This window comes from Manacus candei, unplaced genomic scaffold, assembly GCF_025592945.1.
Source record: "Manacus candei isolate 608988 ecotype Guabito, Panama unplaced genomic scaffold, ASM2559294v1 h1tg000003l, whole genome shotgun sequence".
Classification (NCBI taxonomy): Eukaryota; Metazoa; Chordata; class Aves; order Passeriformes; family Pipridae; genus Manacus; species Manacus candei.
Window position 1 is genome coordinate 18,823,300 of NW_026138051.1, and position 22,668 is coordinate 18,845,967.

Consider the following 22,668-nt stretch of genomic DNA (forward strand, 5'->3'; position numbering starts at 1 on the left):
CTGATTCTGAAAGCTATGGCTGCCAGATCTTGTAGGGGATTTGAGTCTTCCAAATCCAAACACAGCCTGCCCTGGATAAGGAGATGAAGTCAGGAGCTTCAGACAGTGGCACAGTTGCCATTTCACGAAACTTAAATCAACTGTCTGGGCCCATCCTGACTTTTTAAAATAAATTTTCCCTTGTGCATAGCTAAGTGGTGGTGAAAGGGGGATTAACTGCAGAACTAGGAGGGGAAAGAATTATATTTCCTTCAGTATCCCTTTTAAGTAAAAAACAGGGGGAAAAGTGACTTCCTTACAGTTTTGTCTTGAATTCATGAAGCACTTTTGGAGTTGACACTGTTTCCATATAACTCCTGAGACTTTCCCCTCCTCCCTGCCCTTCCCTAAGATAATGTAACCCTTTAGTGGGAGGGTTGCAAGCTCAGCTTTTGGTTTGTCTCCTCTGATTTCTAATTGCTGTATATTTAACTTGGTAATTTAATGATGGCTTTTCAAGATGGAGCAGCCAGGTAAAAAGCCCAAAGCATGATGAAAATTACCCTTGAATAGCTAATTTGAGTATGAGCTGCTATTTTGAAAGCAAAACATGCACACAAAATTATTTCTAGAGTAATTGGTGGCCTTTGTATTTCTGCCTCTAGAGGAGCACTTGACTTGCATGGACATTTTTTGAGAAGATATCACAGTATGCATTTTATGAACTTTAAAGCAGCACAGACTTAAGCACAGTGTCCATGCTGGAGTCATGAAGTGTGTTTCCACCTCAGTCACAGGTGTGCCATCTGTCATATCTCAAACAATTGCTGTCAAGCACTGAAGGGAATATCTTCCACTTTCAGGCTTTAGCTATGAATAATGCCTCCTTTCTTCCACTGTCACTGAGACAGCCTTGCTTTTTTCTACACAAATGGTTATCACATTAAAGTACTGGTGGTTTTATCTTCTGGTACTAGTTTATGTCTTTTTTTTTTAAGTAGGAAAACTGACTGATAATTTGGGTACAGAGTCCTGATTTTGGTATGGTTTTGCTTACCCATCTAAGACCTGGATTATTCAGCATTAGCCAGGGCTATCATGGCCTTGTTGGCCACATTAATGTAATTGTTATGGATGTCAATTGATATGTCTTATTTATGGATTTGATATACAGTGTTGTCTCTGACTTGATATATGTTAAGGCTGTTAAACCTTAAAATCAGCTTTTTTAACTACCAAGTGTGGGCTGTGGGGAACAGTTAGCAGTGTGTCCTGGAGCTGGTTGATGACTGCTCTCCCTGAATCAGGAAATGCCACCTCTTTATTAACCACAAAAGAGCTTAGAATGGTACAGAAATCAAGGTGAATGCCTGAGTGTTTTATTTCAATACTGTTTTCCAGAGTTGGGTTGCAATACAGTAGCTCTGCATCACTTAACTGAAACAGCTCCCAAAAAAGCTCCAGTTCTACCTAAAACACAGCTCACCTGCTTGGTACTTCAGTCATTTCTTCAGCTAGAGCTTGCCAGCTCTGGCTGCAGCATCCCTCTACTAACAGTACTCCTAGTTTTAGGGTTGAGTGTTCCAGTGGCTCATCAGCCCTTTCAGAGTCTGTAAGATAATTCACATCAAAATGACACCAAGTTCGGGGGGTTGCTTTGAGAGGTGATTTATTTTGGGGGGGTGGTGGTGTTTGTCTGTGGGTCCCAAGATGCAGTATCAGGGTCTTTTTTTTTTTTGTGTGTGTGTGTGTGGAATCCAGTGTCAGCCTGGTCATCTTCCAAACCTGTTTAGTTTGGCATACATTTGATAGTTGCTGTTACAGTTTGGTACCAGACCAATGTTCTGGGTTTTTCATGCCCAGCAGAATTGCTGTGAATCAGAGTACTGGGATATAATTTAAAGCCATAACCATATTTTACCTTTAATTAGAAGGATGAAAAAATCCATGAGTATTGATTTCTACTTGGAACAATCTTTTTCTTTCACATCAATGTTTTTATATTTTTGTTTTCGTTCTTTATTGGGATTCTTGAAGCATGTTGCTTAATAATAAATGTTTAAAGCAAGGATTTGATCCTGGAAAGTGTTTTGTTGTTTGGTTTTTTTTGTTTTTTTTTTTTTTTCCTTTTTCTTTATTTTTTGTAGATGGCTTTTCAGCCTTGAAAAGGGAGACAGAAGAATCATGCAGCTAAATTTGCATTAGTCATACTTGCCACCTCCTTTATTTCACTGAGGGTTTTTATAGATGAAAGGCAGGGGCTCAAATTAAATTAACACCTGAAGGCTGTGCAGTAAGGCTTCATGAACTGGCAGTGCCATGGACTGCTGTCCTTAGATGTGAGCACTTCTGGTTTCGTGGCTGTTAAAACCAGCCTTAGATCCAAGCCTTTTCCTTAGCAACGGGATGAGGAACATGGCCTTGAGCTGGGCCAGGGAAGGCTCAGGTTGGACATCAGGAGGAGTTTCTTCACAGAAGGGGTTGTTAAACATTGGCAGGGGCTGCCCAGGGAGGTTTGGAGTCCCCATCCCTGGAGGTGTCCAAGGAAGGACTGGCCCTGGCACTCAGTGCTCTGGGCTGGGGGACAAGGTGGGCATCGGGCACAGGGGGGACTCTGGTCTTGGAGGTTTTTCCAACTTCAGTGATTCTGGGATTCTTCTGAATCTGCAGGATGAGAAAAGCAGTACTTATGCTTTGGGATGTGAGTTTCTTGTGGTTTTAAGTATTTCAGTATCTCTGAAGTGCTGCAAGTCTTGCTGCCCTCAGAAGGAGCAGACTGCAGTGGGACTGCATTCGCCTCTGTGCCGCCAGACAGCAGAGTGCCAGTGTTGTCTGAACACCACTCACCACACAGTTAGGTAAAAACCTGATATTTTGGCAGAGGTGCTGATCTTGCACCAAAGGCCATGCCCAACCTGTGCCCCTTGCAGTCAGGCTGTGAGTGCTGCCCGCCTGTGTGTGCCCCACTGCTCCTGCCCTGCACTCTGCAGCCAGAGCAGCACCAGTCCTGCCTTAACAGCCACTGCACCACTGCTGTTGGGCAGCCTTTCTGATGTCTTTTGAATTGCAAAATCCATCTGTTATTGAAGATAATGATTATAAATACTGTAGAGACAGACCACGCTGACTCTGCCTGCCAGCAGCATTTGCCCACCGGGTTATCGCTCGCTAGAGCTCGTGTGCTGTTTTCCCCTTGCTCACATAACCAAACCAATTTCGACAGCAAGTTGTTTTTCTAGCTCAGTTGGGCTTTTTTACAATCCCAGCTTCCATTTCTCTCTGCAGTGCTGCTGGCTACCTTTTTATTTTATAAAATTACACCATCAAAGGCTACATTATGTATGGAAGATATTCAACATACAAATCCAGAGCCAGACTTCCGAGTAGCTGCTTTTTTCATGAGGAAAATAAAGCTGTTGAACCAGGACTTTATAGCTTTGAAGTAAGATCAGAGATTAATTTTTGGAGGGCAGGCCTGTATCCAGGAGCTGCTACTCAAGATCAAGTCACTGCTGCTCACCAGGTTTCCTGGGCAGCTGAGTGTGAGTTGCAGCACACAGGGAATGGCTCAGCCAGTACGAGCCACAGGCTCAGAGCTTGTACCAGGCACTGATTGCAGCCTGCTCCTCTCTGCAAGTGGGGTGATCTGCTGCCCAAGGAACAGATGCCTGAGGTGTGACAGGGTGGTTTGATGTGTTAGGCTCAGTTTATGGCAATACTTCTATTACAGATGGTAAATCTTGCCCTCCCTGGGGCAGGTGAACATTTTGCCACTAGCTTTGTGGTGCTGGGGTTTACCCCAGATAAGTGTGGCTGTGATAGCTGCTTGACTTGGTTGTGCTAGAGAAAAAAAGGGTCTTCTAAGAGAAAGTGGAATATCCTCTAATGATGAAATTAATGGACCATCTAACTCCCTCTACCCTCTCCTTTATGTATTTTTCCTGTTCCCTACCCTCCCTATTTGCATTTTCCAATCAAACGTAAACCTGTGGGGTTTGATTCTTTTAAAACCAGTACTTTGTTAATATTTGTTGTAGCTGAAAGCAAAAGAAATGTTTATTTTGATGTTTGTGATCGTTATGTGAATGTGTGATTTGTGTAACTTCTCAGGAAGTGCAAGTAAGAGGAGATGAAATACACTGCAAAGCTTCTTCATAGAATGGGTCAGGATGGAAGGGACCACAGTGGGTTATCTGGTCCCACCTCCCTGCTCAGGCAGGGTCACCCTAGAGCCCATTGCACAGGATTGCATCCAGAGGGTTCTGGAATATCTCCAGTGAGAGACTCCACAGCCTCTCTGGGCAATCTGTTCCAGTGCTCAGTCCCCCTGTCTCCCACATCCCGGGTCAGCTCTGGTGTTTTCTGCTGCAGAACATCTGTCTGCTCTGCAGGGACACAGAGCAGGGGGAAGTCATTGTCATGTGAAGTTCAGTCCCTGCTTCTGCTGTAGGAAGCACAATTGTGAATTCACAGTGCCTTAACTTTGAACTTCTTGGCTTTCTGATGCGAGTGGGAACGTACCCACCTAACTTCAGAAAGTCCCTGTCTGTTAAAAAAAAAAAAGGGGTAGCAGCCTTTAGTCTTTGTGTGGGTGTTTAAAATTCTGTAGCCATACATCACTGTGGTGCTGGGTTCTGCTGCAGCTCTTGCCATGGACAGTGTGTCAACATTTCTCTGTGTGTTAGCATTGTCTCCCTTGGGCAGGAATCTTCTGCGTTCCAAGGAAAGGGATATTGCCATTGTTTAACATGAGGAACCTCTTGTTTCACTGGAGGCTTGACCAAAAGACTCTGGTGGTTGATGGAAACCTTTTGAAATGTATCTCCAGTGCTTCAATGAGATTTGCTTGGAGGACAGCTTTCCATAAGCAAATTATGTTAATACAGTTAGAAGTTGTTGCTTAATGACTCTCTTATGCTATTAGCTATATTGCTGTATATTCCAGTGTGGCCCATGTAGTTGTGCTGGTCTAAGGATATCTTCGGGGAGGAAATTAAAATGAAATTACACTTACTTAGACTTCTTTGTACAGGAGTAATTGCATTCAGGCAGTGCACTTTATTTACCAACACTTGTAGTGGTTTGCTCTTTTCTGTTGTAGCCAGGATATAATTAATATTTTGGGTTTGTTTGGGGTTTTTTCCCCAGCTAGGTGTTGTCTAGTTCTTGCCCATAAGCACTTGCTCAAATTTGGGTGACCAACTTCACAGGAGGTAAGCAGGACTGTGTCATGCCTTTTTTAATGAAAATACCAATAAAGTCTTTATAGAGAGCCCTTAAGTGCTCCTCTGCCCACTGAGAGCCCTTGAGAAGTCTGCGCTGCACACATTTTTAAAAAACTATAAAATGTCAGATCTCTTGCTGTTCATAAATGTTTATTATCAATAGGCAGCTGGAAATGTTACATCTTGAAAAGGTAGAAACACCTTGATTTTCAATAGGCTTACATTTTTGGGAAAAAATTAAATGCCTTTTTTTTTTTTCCAGTTTACAGTTAAGCTAAAAATACACATAAAATAAATAATTTTATCTATTATGTACATTGTTTCATTTTGTACAGGTTATACGAGGGTATGACATGGATTCTGCACTACAGATGGAAGAGATGCAAGTAGAAAAGTACATAAAACTAAGCATTTGTTTTTGCTTTTTGCTCTTGCCCTTTTCTCCAGAGGTGGCTATTACCACTTAACTGGCAAATGCTGAGGTTGCCACTCTGTCTTTACATACACAGATTCTTACATCTAATAGCTCTTTTGCCTGGAAAACACTTTAGTTTTTGACCAAAACTAAAGAAGAAGGAGAGGAGGAAAAAAAAAAAACCTCACCTTTTTTATCCAGTGAAGTAAAATGGCATTTTAAAATATGCTCCGCTGTGAAGCCGTTTCTGTGGTAGCTTTTCTTGAAATGAATATTTGATATTAAAATTTGATTTCTTAAAAAACTGTTTTTAGAGTCAGCCCGGTCTCTAGGGCTCACCAGATAGAAAACAGAGTACTCAAGCATCTGCTGCTGCCTTTTGCTTCTCAAAGATCCTTAGCCCTCAAGTTCCCAGACCCACCTCATTAACACAGCCAGTAGTTTTTTTAAATAACTGTACAATACCCAAAAAATTAGCTAGACCAAAAAGTGCCCCCTTGCTGCAAAACAACTCTTTATAGTCCAAAGGCATCTCGCTCTGTTGGCTGGAGGTATCACAGTGTTCTGTTGGCTAACGTGCTGAAAGGCCAGCTCCTTGACAGCTCACATCTCAGTCCTAAGCACAGCATCTCTTCTGGCTTAGGAGTTACTGCTGAGATGGAAGTGCTTTAAATGGGAGAGGAAAATTAAAAAATCCCCCAAATAACTAAAACAAGCCATGCTGGCAGAGGACATGGTAGGCAGGGGGAAGGGGCTGCACTGGCACCTGTAGTTGGTGGGCATTGATTGAGAAGGGTCTGTCAGATGGCCCTGCCTTGGCAGGAGGGTTGGACTGGATGATCCCCAGAGGTCCCTTCCAACCCAACCCATCCTGTGATTCTGTTTGCGAGGAAGGAACTGCAGGATCAGTCTGGCTCTGTTAAAATTGCAAGTGGTTTGAGCCCTGTTAGGAGGTTCTATTGCTGTTATGGCTGGGGGTTGGTTTTGCTTTGCACACCTTAAAAAAAAAAAAAAAGAGCAGGTAAAAGTATTTCCATGAAGCACAAAATACTATCAAACGTTTGGAAGATAAGGATCAAACAAAAAGTAGTTGGTCTGGGTGGAGGCAGTTATGTGAATAGTACAGAAATTACTAGTTCGTAAAAATGGCCTGAAATGGGGAAAGAGTGTGAAAATGAAATTTAATCAAATTACAGATATTTAGGAGATATGCTGATGTGGCTAGCCCAGCGTGGTCCCCACCTCCTCCAGAAAAATCCAGTAAGGGAGGGACTTCATAGCTCTTTCAAGTTACACATTCACTGCAAACTGGGAACAGTTTGTTTTAGATGCTTCTCCAGTGAGTGGATTTATTATCCACTGTAGTCTCACTGATTCCAATTAATTTTACCATTACATGAATTAGTGTCTGATGCTTCCAGCACACCTGGGAAGGTGTGACCAGCCATCTCACCTGCCTCAGCTGGGGATGCAGTGCTGGAGGGCCCAGAGGGTCCCTCTTGGGAAGGAGAGGTCCTTGCAGTCCATCCACCCCAAAACCAACTCCAGGGAGTTCTTAGTTAAGTAACAACTTTCATTAATTCTAGGCATCCCTGGTGGGTCAGATGTTTTTGCTTATTTTTAGCCATTCTGTGTGTGGAATTGCAACAGAGGTGGGAGGAGGTTCCTGTTTCTTTGGAGATCAGCCTTTGAGCCTGTGCAGAGCTTTCTCACAGACATGTCTGAGGGACAGGACGAGTTAACTTGTTGAGGACAACTCAACCAGGAGTTAAACCAAAACTGAACCTCTTCCTGATTAACTGAAATATGCTATTCTTTGGGATTTTGGCCTTTTGGAAAGAAAAGCAGCAATACCAAAGCAAGGGTGAGAAGTCCCCAGGGAAGCAGAACATACACTCAGTGGTGTAAGAGCAGCAGGTGCCTGAAAACCCAGCAGTCAGATCCTTGCTTATGCCATTAGTAACTGTCCAGATATCTTTGCTTTGTAAGATATCTTACACCATTAGTAATGTCCAGATAGCCAGTGCACATTACCTGCAACTCCTCTTATTCCTGGAATGGAGCTTAGAATGCTCATAGTGCCCTTACTCTGCCAGCCAAATCTTGGAGCTCCTGCTGCTCAAACCTCACACCTTTATCCTGAGTAAGCACTGAAGAAAATAAATTGTACAGAGAAATCTGGGGGGAAGGGCCCTTTGTAGGGATGCAGGAGACATTCTCCTGCTGTCCAGGATGGTTCCTCCAGCAGCCCTGTGTTGGCCACACTCTGCTGCCTGAGGTTGGGGTCCAGGAGCTGCCTTTACCCTCTCTTGGGGCAGAACATGCAGCAGAGCCCTCCTGCTCCAGTGACACCAGTCACACCCATGTACTTGCTGCCCTTGCCAGTGATAGGTTGAAAAGTGACTACTATGGAGATGGTGATGTGGTGAAATTTTCCTATAGCCCTGTTCCAGTATCCTGGTGTGCACGTGCATCAGTGCTGGGCCTGTGGAACCTCCCCATGCTTAGAAGTCTGTTGCACCAACCAGTTTTAACCTCCTTAGAAGGTAAGGGTTTATGTTTATATTTGTACATTATTATATTTATTTAAATATTTTTAATATTTACAGTGGCTGTTTCTGCTAAAAATCATGTTACATGGACTGTTGGAAAAAGGATGAAACACAAATACAGGAAGGTGACATTAAGGGTGAGACATAAATAACAAAAGCAAGGGTGTCAGAATTTAGGCTTCCAGGGTATGCTGTTCCTGCTCTCTGTCTACTGAAGAAGTCCCCTAAAGTCCCTTTGTGGGAAACCATGCTAGTTCCCTACATGGAAAACTATCTTAACAGACAGACAGTTAAATCCTAACCTGAATTAGCTGTAAGAAAATAAAAGTACATAACTACCACTACGAATCTTAACTACTTGCTGTATATAGCGCCTTTAATTTGAAGATCTGAAGGTGCTTATAAATAATGAACTAACCCCCCCTGCGAGGTAGGTAAGTGTTATTATCCCTATTTTACAGATGGGGAATCTGAGGCGTTGGAGAGGCCGAGTGACTTGCCCAAGGTCACGGGTGAGTGGGTGGCAGAGCAGGGAGCAGAGCTCAGCTCCCCCTGCTCCCCCTGGCTCTGCCCACTGCCCCTGCTTCCTCTGCAGGGTCACAGGTACAGGTACAGAGTATTTACAGACCTACCAGTGAGGGAGGGATGTCCCAGTGCAGTCACCCAAATAATCTGCACAGATGTGCCGGTTAACGTCTTGTTCCTGAAGCAATTTATATGATCTCTCACCTGAGTACAAACATCTCACAATTCTACTTGGTATTCTCAACCCTGGATGGTATTTGTTAACTTTTTAATTGCTGATGATCCCCATCCCTGGAAATGTTCAAGGCCAGGTTGGATGGGGCTCAGAGCAACCTGGTCTAGTGGAAGGTGTCCATGCCCATGGCAGGGGAGTTGGAACAAGAAGAACTTTAAGGTCCCTTCCAACCCAAACAGCTCCATGATTCCATGACCTTTTGCAGGTGTGCTGCTTTAAAAAGCCAGTGAAAATGACACTGGGCTGGGAGGTGAAAAAAAATGCAACTTCAAGAGCAAGAAACCTGAGGAAGGGCAAGTGGTTGAGATCTCTATTATTCCTAATTCCAAATTCTTTGCATATATTTATGGATTAGTCTTGAAGCCCAGAGAATAAAGGCCAGGTGTGTACCAGTTGGAGCTCAGCTGTGTGTCTTGAACCCAAGCCAAGAAAAAGTTTAACTCCTCACAGGAGAAACTCGATGTCCCATTGGCTCCCACCCTGCTTCTTGCAGGGACAGCACAGTGGTTGTTCACTGAGAATAACTTGCACTAAAACGTGTTTTCTTTTTGAGCAATTGAAAATGGAAGAATGCTGGTGAAATCTCAAATACTGTAACTGCAAGTGAATTAACCAAAAGCGGGGTTGGTTTTTTCAATCAAATGTGTTTTGCAGAAGATACTTCAATTTCCTTCCCCTGAAGCTCCTGTTTTAGCAAAATAATAATTCATCAGCTGCTATGAAGTCTATTGCTACCACTGGGGATGCAAAGATGCAATCACAGAGAATTTTGCCTTTTGGGGGATCAATCTGACAGTTTGCAAACTCCTGGACACATGCATTAATCACAGCCAAATCAAATATCTGTGTTAAATTAAAGTCAGCTCAGACTCCCTCATAGCTGGGAGCAAGGAAGGATCTGAGTCATGAAACAAACCCTGGGGGAGCCCCAGCTGAGCAGCCATGTGATGCACCTTCCCCCTTTAGCACAGCATTCCAAGGGGTTTTGCAGACAGTTTTATCCCTCCTGACACCTGCCCTTTCAGGCCACAGCAGGAGAACGTGACTCACACACTTTGCATGGAAGGGATTTTTACATTTTTGGGGGCAGCACTGCAGAGTTAATTACGTTTCGTTTTGTTGCCTGTACCTGTTGATGCAGTGCTGTGTTTAAATGACACAATATCATCATCACCAGTAGCAGTGTGCTTGTTCTTAAGACTTTCCACTGTCCAAGGACACAAACTCTGTTTCTGGCACAGCCTCAAGCCCATTTGGTGTAATCTGCATAACTGTACTTGAATTGTTTTCATTCTTACTCCTTACACAGGAAATACCAAAAATTTTTGCTGGCCCCATGTCAGGTAGACTTCACAGATCTGCAGGGTGGTTAGATGAGGCATCAAAGGATTCAAACCCTTTCCTTCCTGCCCCTGCAGCAGCTCCTGCTGATGTTCATCTTTACAGAAATGTGCTCGGTTTGGTTTATTGAACTGTGGGGCTTTAAGTGTGAGCTGCTATATTAGTTTTGGTGGGTTCTCACTGCAGCTTTCCTGCATTGATGGATTTGCTTCTAAGAGACAGGAGTGCTGGATTTCCTCACAGAATGATCACCAAGCTGTTCCTGACCCTTGAATTTTGCAAGTCTCCTTGTGTAGCACAAATGTCACTTTGCTCAGCCTTCCATGAAGGAAGAGGAGATGCAGTTTTCAAAGACAACTCTAACCCTGCAATTAGCATGAAAGCCTGAAATCTGTTGATACAAAATGCCTTTCACTCTGCCTTTAGCTAACACATCTAGAGGCTTAAATATTTTGGGTTTTACACTGCCTGCTGTTAACAAGACTGGGGTCATTTAGCTCTAGGAATACAGAAACATTTTTGAGTCTCTGCTCCTAGTTGCTGATTTTTCTTGACACCAGGGCTGTATAGTATTTTGAGGTCTGTATTGGAAACTTCCATGAGTCCAGTGTGTTGGCACCTGCAGCTCTGCTTCAGGAACTGGCTGCATCATTCACATTCCTGCTTGATTTCTGTGCTCCCTAGGGCCCGTTACATGAAGCTGCACAGGTGCCCAAAGGAAAAACCCAACAAGGTGGTTTTCCTTCACAAAAGAAGGGAGCCAGGTTTAAAACCTGGGCAGGTGTCCCAGCAACCCTTACCCCTCTCCTCCCGACCCTCTGTGCTGCCACAAGAGCTGCTAGTGCCCCTTGCTGGTAAAATCTGACCCACTGCAAGGGCAGGAGTAGATTTTCCAGCATTATGCTTTTCCAAAGGCAACTCACAGCTCAGTTCACAGATGAGGTGATTTTTGGCAGCCGCCCTTGGGAAATGCTGCAGCTCACAAAAGCTCTCCTGGGAACACAGCCCTGCACCAGGGCAGGAACAAAGCCATTCCTGAGCTCCTCCTCAGGACTTGGTTCCTCCAAGAAAGCAGCTGACTAATAACAGCTCTGAAGTGGTGGTAAGTGTTTCTTAGCAACACTGCAGAAGAAAGTTCAAGTATCACATTGTTAAAAATAAAATTAAAAAAAATAAAACCACTAAAAATCACTGTTAAGAATTCAACCATTTTGCCCTTGATGAGGTTGTCTTCTCCCCGCTCTGATGCTCCTTGGAACTAAAGTAGTGACAGTGGTAAGCCACAGACACTACCACTGCCACAACTGGAGAGATAAAAGATACTGCCTACTGCCACACTCCTTTTTGCTGCACCTCAGAAGAGGAGCTGCAGAGCCATTCCACACTGCTGATGCAGTTTGAGCCTCTACTACTTAGGCTGCTTTTCAGAAATGCAGCTCAGGGGCCCAGGGAAGATGATCCCTCTTAGCACTTGCCATACACAGGGAGGATGGTTTTCTCCCTGAAGCCTGGCATCCATCAGAGATACAGCAAAAAGTGAATGCAGTGGTGGAAATAAGATTAGGAACTGCAAAACAAGGGCAAGGCTTAGAGCTGGGGTTTGGTTCAGCCAAACTACACACAGGTTTGTATTTCAAGCAGCTACGGCTGGTTTGGGGTCAGTTCATCTACACAGAAGTTGGGAGCAAAGCCAGGTGCTGGTTCCCACTGTCAGCCTAACTGGAAGGTCTTTCTGCTCCCTAAAAGGCAAATTAGGCAAATAAGCAAATAATAACATGTTCCAGCTGGATGATCAAAGGGGTCTCGTATTCAATAACAATTTACAATATTAATGTAATGACCTGAAAAAACACACACAGCCAAAAGAACCAGAAGTCATATTGCTTAAAGGAAACAAAGGACTGGCTATAAGTTGAAACCCTTTTTAAAAAGATTTGAAATGTGGTTCTCATCCTCCTGCTCACCAGCTGGTCGTGTTGATGAGGAAAACTGAGCAGGACGCAGAGCCAGCGGTGTTGGACAGCAGGGAAACCCACCTGTGGTGGAACGATGGTGGGACCACTGGAGAAATCCTTTCCTCAGCCACCAGTGCATCTGAAGTCTGTGGGGTTTGAAGACTAAGACTACATCTGAAGGGATTCCTGTGGTTTATAGTGACCTTATAAATGGTGAAACCTTTAGTTTAGTATTGGCGAGTGTAAAAAAATAAATTAAAAAATGTGCAGATGGTTATAAAATAGGCTAACATAAGTGTGTTTACACTTTTTTTCACCTGTGGACAGAAAGGGAACAGTAATGCTGAATCAGATGAGAGCAAACAATTACCAATTCTTGGGTAGGTTTTCCAGTGAGTGTTAAGATAGTTTTACTTAGAGCCGAGTGGTAACGTGATCCTCCTGTCCATCTTTCCACTGGTTTATGAACAAGTCACAGGCCTCTCCCCAGGAATCAAACACGTCCTCTGACGAGTCTATAAGTTTGGAATTAGAGGAACAAATACTGGAAGCACAGTGAAGGGAGCTGGCACAAACCACAGGACATTCCTTGCTCTGTCCTGTAAGTCTTGTGTTCCCACTGTAGGCCACCTCATTGAGGTTAATTTCACTTCTGGAACAATTCTCTTCCCTCTCTCGGTCAATCTGAGAATATTTAATGTCTTTCCACATGTAGTGTGGCTGAATAATCCCATCTGAAATAGTGTACATGGGTTCTGAACTGGGTTCAGGTACGTGTCCGTTCATCTTGGAGAAGAGCAGGCCCAGTCTCTTGAAGGATTCCTTCTTGGAGCTGGAGAGTCTCTGAACTCTGTTTCCGTTTCGGACAAAGGAGCGCTTACTGATCCCATTGCTTTTTGGCTTCTCTTCCACAATGTCGATCCCAGACATGGTTTTAATCAGAGCAGATACGTTGAAGTCCTTTTTTTTGTTGGCTACATTGAAGGACACGCTCTTGGCTCTGGATTTTTCTCCAGCACCGTCCTCATTTGTTTCATCCTTCTGGGACACCTCTGTGCTGCTGGTTGAATAACTCCTCCTCTGGGGCTTTCTATTCCCTAAGAGGTCGAGAACCTCATAGCGAAAACTTGAGATGTCCTGTTTTAATTCCTAGGGCATGAGGAGAAACAGGTTACCCTCAGCAGCTTTATCTGACATGAATGGCCACGTTCCCTTGGAGAGCTGGTCAGTGTGTCAGTGGCTGATATCAAATCACACTTACAAGAACACCACACACACAAACAATAATGTCTTGGTAAGCCAAGGAATTGGAGACCTCACAAGGTCTTTGTCACCAAAGGCTGGGGGGACTTGGTCTCATTGATCAACCTCCTCTGCCCACCCCGACCCCCCAAAATGTCAAATAAGGCAGTTATAGAAGAGAGAAAGCTGCTGAAATGCAGAAATATGGCAGGAATCCTGTTTAGCTGATAGGCCCAACTTGAATTTTGTTAATGAGTGTTGATTTTCATTAAGCCCAACTCATTCTTTGGCTCTGTCTGCATTAGGATTAGGAACATGATGTTGACACAAATCACATACTTCATTCCTACCCTTTTCTAACACTTTTCTTGATATAACATATTGTATATTAAAATCTGGGAGGTGATCATATGAGAAGACAGTAATATTCTCTGCTCAAAATCCCCCACATACCTATTAGATATATTCCCAGCTCCAGTCATAGTTCTATTTCCACACACTACAAATCATCTTAACAATTTAGTGCAAACTCTGCAAGTGGCTATTTGAATTAATATAATAAATTATTATTGAGGAATAATAAATTACCTTGAAATTTTCTTCAGTTAAGCCTTCGTTGGTTTTGGAAGTCCTTATCATTGCTGCAACATACCTTTTCACAAGATTTCTTATCACTTCCTGGAATAGGAAACAATCCAAGTGATTCAGCTGCTGGCTCAGCCCAAACTGTTCTTATTGTATTTCCCTGAGCTCTTACAAACAGCAGCTGTCCTGGCTCTGCTGGCTAAAACCAAAATCACTCACCATTAGGAACAGAATGCTTCCTTTTAAACAGAGCAAACCTTGGGAAGGGTTGATACACCTTCCATCCTGGATGCTCAGTTGTTGGCTACAGGTTAAGCAGGTGTTCTGTCCTGGGGTTTGTATATGTAAAAATTGTTGAGAAAAAATTCTTGTTGTTCTTTGATGTGCTCAAGCCATTTGATCTCAGCTGCTGAAAGTTTTTAGAATCACCAATCTCGTGTGTGTATTTTGTGTATCCTGACAGGCTAAATTTGGCATTTGAAGATGTTTATAAAGTATTTGAAAGCCAAGGAGGGTATGTTGGCAGCAAATGATGTGAAAAGCAGCCAGGACCCCACGGTGCAATGGGCATTCACCTCAAAGCACATCTGCCAGCTGCCTCTGTTTGCCCTAAAGGCAGGGCAGAAACTCCCTTCAGGGTGGCTGCAGTGTCAGTGGGCGGCACTGGAAGGACAGAATCACACCCTCAGTGACTTCTCCACGGGCTCTCACTCCCCTGTGTTACTGGGATGTTGGCTACACTCCATGTCTTTGGTTGGATGAGCTCCATTTTGCTCTGTTCAGGTACCTCCCTGATGGCTTTACTGAGCTTGAACATTTACCTGTGCCAGCCAACAGACACCAAGGCTCTCTGTGTGTGTTCCATGGACAAACTTGCCCTTCATTTCCCCCACTCCATAAACAGGGATAGCCAGTCTGAGCGACACCAAGCATGAAGATGCTTTTTTTGCTGGGAGGTTTTTAAGAAATCCCACTGTTGCTACCCATAAGCTGTGCTCTGAAGTCAGAAAGCATCTGTTGTCAAAGGTGACTAATTTTGTTAACAATCAACTTCAGATAGAAGTACTCTTCCAAAGGTAGGAGATGTCTTAGGTAAGACAAATTACCAATGTCTTTTGGCAGTAGAGCCTAATGTACCACCTAACATTCTGCAGAATTTTTTTCCCTTCCAGCATGCTGGCATAGTACATCCCACTGAATTCAAGGTCTGAAGCTGGTGTTTTTAATAAAGTTTCATCCGTTTGTAGGTTGGCTTTAATGAGTCCTTGATGACAGGCAGGCTGAGAATAAACAAAACCAGCAAGATTCAACAAAGGAACCATTCCTTCTTTCTGAGCCATCCGAAACAAAAGAAAATCCCAACCACTGTTTGAGTTAGGGATGCTTTTCAAAAAAGAGCAGGAGAGGAACAATTCAAGAGTGTAAAAATGCACAGAAACAGTTTTAATTGAGAGGGCAACAGGGATGTCACCTTTGCTTCAGCAGCCAGACTGATAGCTGGCAAGTTTTCCACTGCTCAAGGGGGCTGAAAGGCAAGGAGAGATTTACTGAACCATCTACCTCCAGTGAGGAAATGTTTTAATCTGTGATAAGCAAAATCCTCTCAGAGGACCTACACTTATCAAAATATACTCTAGAAGCAAGCAAGAACTGAAGTATTAGAAGATGAGCAGGAAGAAAGAAACAGTGAGTAAAAACTGTACATGCTCAGGAGTTTACCTGGTAATGTTGATTCTGAATCAGGTTGTCAGCGTGTCGTTCCTGGAAGGAGAGAGACACGGGGGTGTTACCTGTCTGCTCCAGGCTTTAGAGCTCCTAATGGCTCTTAGCAAGTCATGATCCAGCAGCTGTCTGCTGCCCCAGCAGAGCAGTGGCCCTCATGATCCTGAACATGCACAACACCCTCAAAAAATGAAGTAAAAATGAGCTCCTTACTGTGAATGTTTTGAGGTTTTCATGCCTCTTCTGTTCATTGTCAGAGTCATCACCTGGGCACAGCTGGTTGTGGATCCACTTGCAGAGGTACCAGACTGACTTAGGACTGGGGACAATGTTAAAGGGAGGGGGCAGAGTGGCACCTTCGTCGAAGTAACTCATCCAGAGCTTCGTCCGTGCGAACTTCCACTCGATGTCTGCGTGGTCCTGGGAGGGAAGGACAGAGACCATCAACAGCTTCAGGCAGGTTTTCCTGCAGTGAATCCCACAGCCAAGGAGGTGACGTGAGCAATAAAGGATTTCTCCAGCTGCAGGCGAAGCAGTATTGCTTCTTCCATCTCCCTTGCTCGGGGTGTGCTTAAAGAACTGCTGTGAAATGTAGCTGGAGTGTAAAAATACCAACCACTGAGAAATGAGAGGACAGCAACATCCAGCAAAGAGAATTTCAAGTGCTAAAGCCCATCTTTGTCCTTAAGAGGTTGTGCTTATTCACACAATACAAGTTCACCAATACGAAAGTTCCCCAAGAAGCACGAAAACACATTTCTTAGTTTACTTTTTGCTAGCACTTTCATTATCAAAAACCATTGTTTCTCATGTCTAAATCCAATGAATTCTCATATTCTTTCCTGGAAAAAAGATCTTTCATAATGTTTTTTGATTTGTTTTTTGTAGCATCCATTAATTCTGCTCTTATAAGGAAGTGACACATTTTATGTGTGCCATATTTTGCCTCTGCATTATCCTTCCAGAAGCTGGGAGACATTTTACTCTTAGGTTGGTGGGTTTTTTACATTATATTATCACTGTGATAGCTTGCTTGCTCTAGTGCTTTTCATCCCAATCAAGTGAAGGTGGGAAGCTGTTCATAGCATCATTTTACAGCTGCATGGAGAGGCACAGGGTCTATACAGTCCCCAGGAAAGGAATACAGAAGACACTGATCTTACAGACTTCAAAACTGGGCTCCCCAAATCATCTATCTGAATCTAGTCCATGGAGCCAACGGGCTGCTCTGCCCAGGAACAAACTGCATATTCCCTGAACATCAGGGCAGAGGCAGTGCCTACAGCTGGGCTCAGAGAGATGCTGCAGCAATTCAAGGCAGATCTCATGCTGATGGTTGTGACATTTCAGCTGTTCAGCATTTACATGAACAGTGTCTGACATGAGATTAAACCAAAGCCATGATGATTCAGGCTAAGTAACAGCTCAAGGTGGGAGAAAAGGACAATGTATGTGGGGTTTTTAATTTTACAAGGAGATTTCAACAAGGATGGAACAAGCAGCTTATTGAGTGAGGGATGCTCGGCTGCAGCTCACAGAGCCAAGCAGTGAAGTGTAGAACAGGGAGTTTAATAAAATATGGCCGAACATCATGCCCAAAAAATTACTACACTGGCTTTCTGGCTACACTCCAGTGCTCTGACATGGGTAAAATATGCTCACATTTTGACAGTGAGGTGCAGCTGAACTCCATTTTAGTAGTGCATTCAAATTATGCACAGCTCTCGATTTAAAAGGACTGTCTCAGTGGCCCAGGAGTGTATTGTCTCTGCAGACAGTGTGAATCAGCCCAGGACACTACTGTGCCATGCCAGCTCACCAAAAGGGCTGTTTGCAGGCCACAGGTAGCCTCAGAGATGCAGCCTGACATGCCCCTTTTTCCTCTTACACAGTCAGACCCATAAACAGAGAAACTGCAGCATCACTGGGAAGTGTTAGAAGTTGATGCTGGTGGAAATGAAGTTCTGGGTAGTAAAAAATGCGATTTGTAGCAGTAGAAATAATTGCCACCATAAAAAAAAAAAAAAAAAAGAACAACTCCTGCTCATGTTTTCTTTATTTGTCTCTACCTGCAGGCTGCAACCAGGTCTGCAGAGCTCAGGGAGAGCAGGACATGCTGCTGCCATGCAGCTGCTGTTCCTCCTTCCCAGAATTTGGGTCAGGGACAACCAGCCCACAGGACAACTCTGCTTAATAACTGCTCAGAGTTAAAGGCTCTTCCAGAAGCAGGGCTGGCTGCTCCCTGCTCAGACCTAAAGGCCATCCTTCTGCCTGAACATTTCCTGGTCTGGACAACTTGAGCTGAAATAGTCTTCAGAACAGGAACAACCAGCATCACAGGCCAGGTGAGCTCAGGGGCACCTGGGAGGTGGGAGATCAAATCTCTCTCAGAGAAGGGGCTGGAGCTGCAGCTTCCTGTGCTCCACTTGGATACAGGGTCACAGAATCATTAGGATGGAAAAGCCCTCTGGCATCATCAAGTCCAACCATGCCCCCAGCACTGCCAAGCCCACCACTAACTCATGTCTTCAAGTGACACATTCACACACCTTTTAAATCCCCCCAGGGCTGGGGACTCCACCACTGCCCTGGACAGCACCTCCTGCCAGGGCTGGGCAACTATTTTGGTGAAGAAATTTTTCCTGATATCAAACCTAACCCTCCCCTGCTCACTACCAGGAAAAACCCAGTGGTGACTGCATGTTGGAACACTGCCAACCAGAGGTGTGTTGTTGGTTCAAGCATCTAAAAACATTTTGTGGGGGGGAACAAGTGTGTGGGATCAGTGTTGAGTTACACAGCCCTGAAGTGAGTGAGCAGGACCTACAAACACCTGGCAGCACTGACAGCTAGGGAGTTCAGGGCAAGGAGAGTGCAAAGACTGTTATGATGGATAGAAACATATATTTTGACTTCTTTGGCAATACAGAAGTAGGTGTGAATGTCCTGCTGAGGATTCAGAAGGGAGAAGGTAGTGTGGAGAAGGTCATAAATCCACTCTTCCCTTCTACAAAGGTCCTTCAAAGGTCCAGTGTCAGTGGTGGGGTTGGTGGGGCAGCAATTTCCTCCAGCATATTATAAAAGGGAATGTCCTGTGAAGATGTAATTTGGTAGTGGATACTGTTTGAAGAGTAAGGCAAACCCCAAGCTTGGGGATTGCAAACTTGTTTCTGGGAAAGGAAGGAAAAAAAGGGCTAAAAAGTGTTTCTGCACAGGGTGTTTTCTTTTTATTCTTTCATTTTAAAATAACTGCAGGGGACACTTCACCCCTGGAAGTGTCCAAGGCCAGGTTGGACGGAGCTTGGAGCAACCTGGGCTAGTGGAAAATGTCCCTGCCATGGCAGGTTAGAACAAGAAGACCTCTAAGATCCCTTCCAACCCAAAGCATTTTGTGATTATATGACTACATGGGCTTTACTGGGGGCTGAGTGTTCTGAAACTTAGCAGAGTTTCTCCTTGGGGACATTTTGTGGTTGGTCTGAACAAGTCCCTGTTGATCTGTCCATAATGAGGTTGATGGATGCTGGCTTCAACCCCACCTGTATTTCTTCTTGTGCTATCTCAGTAAACAAGTGCACTATAACCTCTCTTAAAAGACAGACCAGACCCTCTGCATGAAGCTCTAAGTATCTCTTCTTTCCTTCTTGGTTCTGTTGATGTGAATTCCCCAGGATTTACAAACTCAGCCTGTCTCAGTTATTCACCTTGATGTTTTGTGAACTTGAGCAAATCAGATGAGAGCTCCTGGCAGCAGTTTTGTGTTGGAAATGTATAACAAAGAAACACTTCAGTTTTACTGAGATGTCTTTGTGTGCTTGGAAACCACCATTTTCTTGGTTAGAGCTCTCTTTAGTGCAGTAAGTAGTAAAATCTGCACACAAAACTACAGTTCCCCAACTCTCCTCTGTGTGCTGAGTAGCAAGGGAACCATGATTCAACATCCATCCTGTACCTAATTCAAACCTGAAGCACTCATGAGCTTGAGCCAGTACAACAGTCACTGCACTGGCTGTCAATGTGGCTCCACCAGATGTGCTCCAGGTTTGAGGTGTCTCCTCAGTGACTGCAGGACCATAAGCAAGATGCACATTTTTGGGAGCTGCCTGAATGTGAGCAGCAAGGACAGGATCCTCACAGACCTGTCTCAAAGTGTTCTTAGAGGACATCTTTTCTGTAACATTTATAATAAGCTAAAGAAATGCATCCAGTAGCTTTGCAAGTGTGACCTTGTTGCTCTAGGATTTTTAACACCAAGTTTGGATTTCATTGTCCTCTCTTTTGCCCTTGTTCTTGTCATGACTTTCTCTCAAGCACTGTTCAGCATTTCAGCTCTCAAACACTCTACTGAAGAGGGCCGAGCCCTCAAGCTCAAAGAATACATGAATTCAAAGAAAGCAGCACTTGGCTTCACTGTGAGGAAAAAAAAGGCCTTGCTTCCTACAACAATGTGAATGTGTCATCCTGGACACATAATCCTCTTGCAAATCTCTGCCTTTTGAAGTGAGGATTAACCTCCCACAAAGATTTCCAGTGGGATCACTGAAGCCATCTTACTGTAGCAGTTGCAAACACCTTCTAATTCAGTCAAAGTGAGGTATTCACAGATGTGCCAGATTTTAAGTGATTACCTGCTACACTAATTACCCAGGATAATTCAGGCATTAATCTCCATCTTCATCTCTGTGTAGAAAATGTGTTGTTCACAGTTTGTGAGATGTTTTCTATAAAGATTTCGATCACCCTCTGCTTGTTGGGCAATACAAGTTAGATCATCTTTGCCAAATAACAGCCTGAGAGCCAGCAATGGCAGATGGTGTCAGCTCTCTGTATGAGGTGGTTCACCACTGCCACGGTGCTCCTCAACCTCTTCACCACTTTAGTTCTCAGTTCCCTTGTGGCTGGGGAGCTGCTGGAGGAAATCACTGTGGCTTTTATCTCAGCACACAGGAGCTGAAGCAGGGGGCTGGCCTGTGGGAAGGCTCTAGCAAATGGGGACATGGGAGCCCAGTATCTTGACTCTTGAGTTGGCATCCCTGGAAGCACTGGGATAGCCCTGAATTTCAGTTAGCTCTGGGCTGCCAGGCTGAAATGGATTCTGGCAGCTCCCTGAACTCTGGCACACTGTGGTTTGCTCCAGATCAGGCTGGTGCAGAGCCTCAGCTCAGAAGGGCAGGAAAGATAAGATATTGATAATAAGATATTAGGAAGAAGCCCTACCCTGTGAGGGTGGGGAGGCCCTGGCACAGGGTGCTCAGAAAAGTTGTGGCTGCCCCATCCCTGGAAGTGTCCAAGGGCAGGTTGGAGCAACCTGGGCTAGTGGAAGGTGTCCTTACCTTGGACTAGATGATGTTTAAGGTCCCTTCCATCCCAAACCATTTTGTGACTCAATGATTCTGTGAAACCTAATGGTGAGGTGATGGTAACACTCAGCAGCAAGGTATGCTGAGGCCCTCAACCTTTTCCACTGCAGAACAATCACAAGAGAATCAGCTACTTCAGCTGCATGCAAGGGCTTCTGCCCACTTGGAAGGATAAAGTTGAGAGATCTCTGGCGTTGTTCTGGCTGGCACACAAAGGGCTGCATGTGCTGTTCTTGTGTTTTAGTACACAGCAGTCAGTGGGCTGCTGCCTGTCAGATGCAGATATAGATGCTGTGACAATGCCCTCAGGACCAGGCTGGCTGGCTGGGGCTGACTGCCTTCGAAGGAGGGATGGGAAGCTTTCCAGCTCTGCTGGGAATGCTGGCAGAAGCTGGTGTGATTTCTGCAGCAGGGCTGCTGCTGTCCCGCCTCAGGAAGAGCCACCGGCAGCCCCACAAGACTGGGATGTGCCCAATCTGCTGTGCTTTCCTCTAGGAAGGAGGGAGAAATGTCACATCTACCTGAACAAGGGAGGATGGTTGCCTGAGAGGCACAGGAACTTCAAAGGTGCTTTCTCTGCTGTGTAATTAGCTGTGCTGTAAAACGCAGGATAAGCCATTAGACTATTTAATGTATTTCTCTGTCACGTGCCTCTTTATTGCTCTTTGCTAAACCCAGAGCAGGAAGCAGCACAGAAAATATATCAGTGCTGGCTGTTAAGCAGGCTAGCACAAGAAAGATGCCCTTGAATAGAAAGCATTGCAGAGTGAGGGCCAGGAGAAAGTTAATCTTTACAGAACCTGACACAGACAACTCGTGTGCAGTTTCAAAGCTGTTAATTTTGCAATGTGGGTTGGGCAAACTGGTAATAACATCAGCAGAGCTTGGGTGTTTGGTGACGAACTCAGAGGAGCAAGCAGCAAAAATCCAAGCAGGCTATTTGATGTAAATGATGCTTCACATTTCTCAAAGAAAAATATGTCATAGAAAGAAATAGTCTATGAAAAAATCAGGGAGTTACAAAGGCAATTAATGCATAGGTAATTCAGCTGTAGCTGGCAACAAATTACTTTGCTTTCAATGCTGGAGATGACACACTGAATGGTAAGAACTTAATAGGATCAATCTCAAAAATTACACAAGAAAAATTCTAAAGGAGGACAATTTAGCATTAGAAAAAGCAATTAGAACAGTTAGGGACTGAGAGAGCCAGAGAAGTGATGAAAGTACCAACCTGCACAAAACCACAGGCTGCACTGAAAAAAAGTCCTGAGCAGCAGCAACAAGGGCAGCTGCAGTGGGCCTCCACTCCCCCTCTGAAGAGGAGCTGTGGCAATGCTCTGGGGATGAGAAGCCCATGGCAGAGGCAAACCAGCACATAAAAACCAAAGGAGTGCTGGAATGTGCACCAGCAGGCAAGGCAAGGGGTGGAAAGGGAGAGCAGCTCCCTGGACAGCACCTCCAGAGGGATGCAGGGGGCTTTTAGCTGCAGCACAGAAAGAGAAAAGGATGTCTATGGCAAGTCCTGAAGA

The 22,668-nt window shown here is 44.5% G+C and overlaps 1 protein-coding gene across 3 annotated transcripts in view; it reads right to left on the reverse strand.

Annotated features, from left to right (window-relative positions):
• Window positions 1-5,288: 5,288 nt before the first annotated feature.
• Window positions 5,289-22,668, reverse strand: part of TRPC5 (transient receptor potential cation channel subfamily C member 5) — a 101,384-nt gene continuing 84,004 nt past the window's right edge. For 2 of the 3 annotated variants that reach the window (XM_051790511.1, XM_051790525.1), the window contains 4 exons: window positions 15,990-16,196; window positions 15,774-15,815; window positions 14,058-14,147; window positions 5,289-13,376 (listed from right to left, as the gene is read on the reverse strand). In XM_051790511.1, coding sequence (XP_051646471.1) covers window positions 12,642-13,376; window positions 14,058-14,147; window positions 15,774-15,815; window positions 15,990-16,196 — 1,074 coding nt within the window. In that variant the 3' untranslated portion in view covers window positions 5,289-12,641. The remainder of the gene's footprint in view (window positions 13,377-14,057; window positions 14,148-15,773; window positions 15,816-15,989; window positions 16,197-22,668) is intronic. The other variant, XM_051790515.1, reaches the window with a different exon arrangement.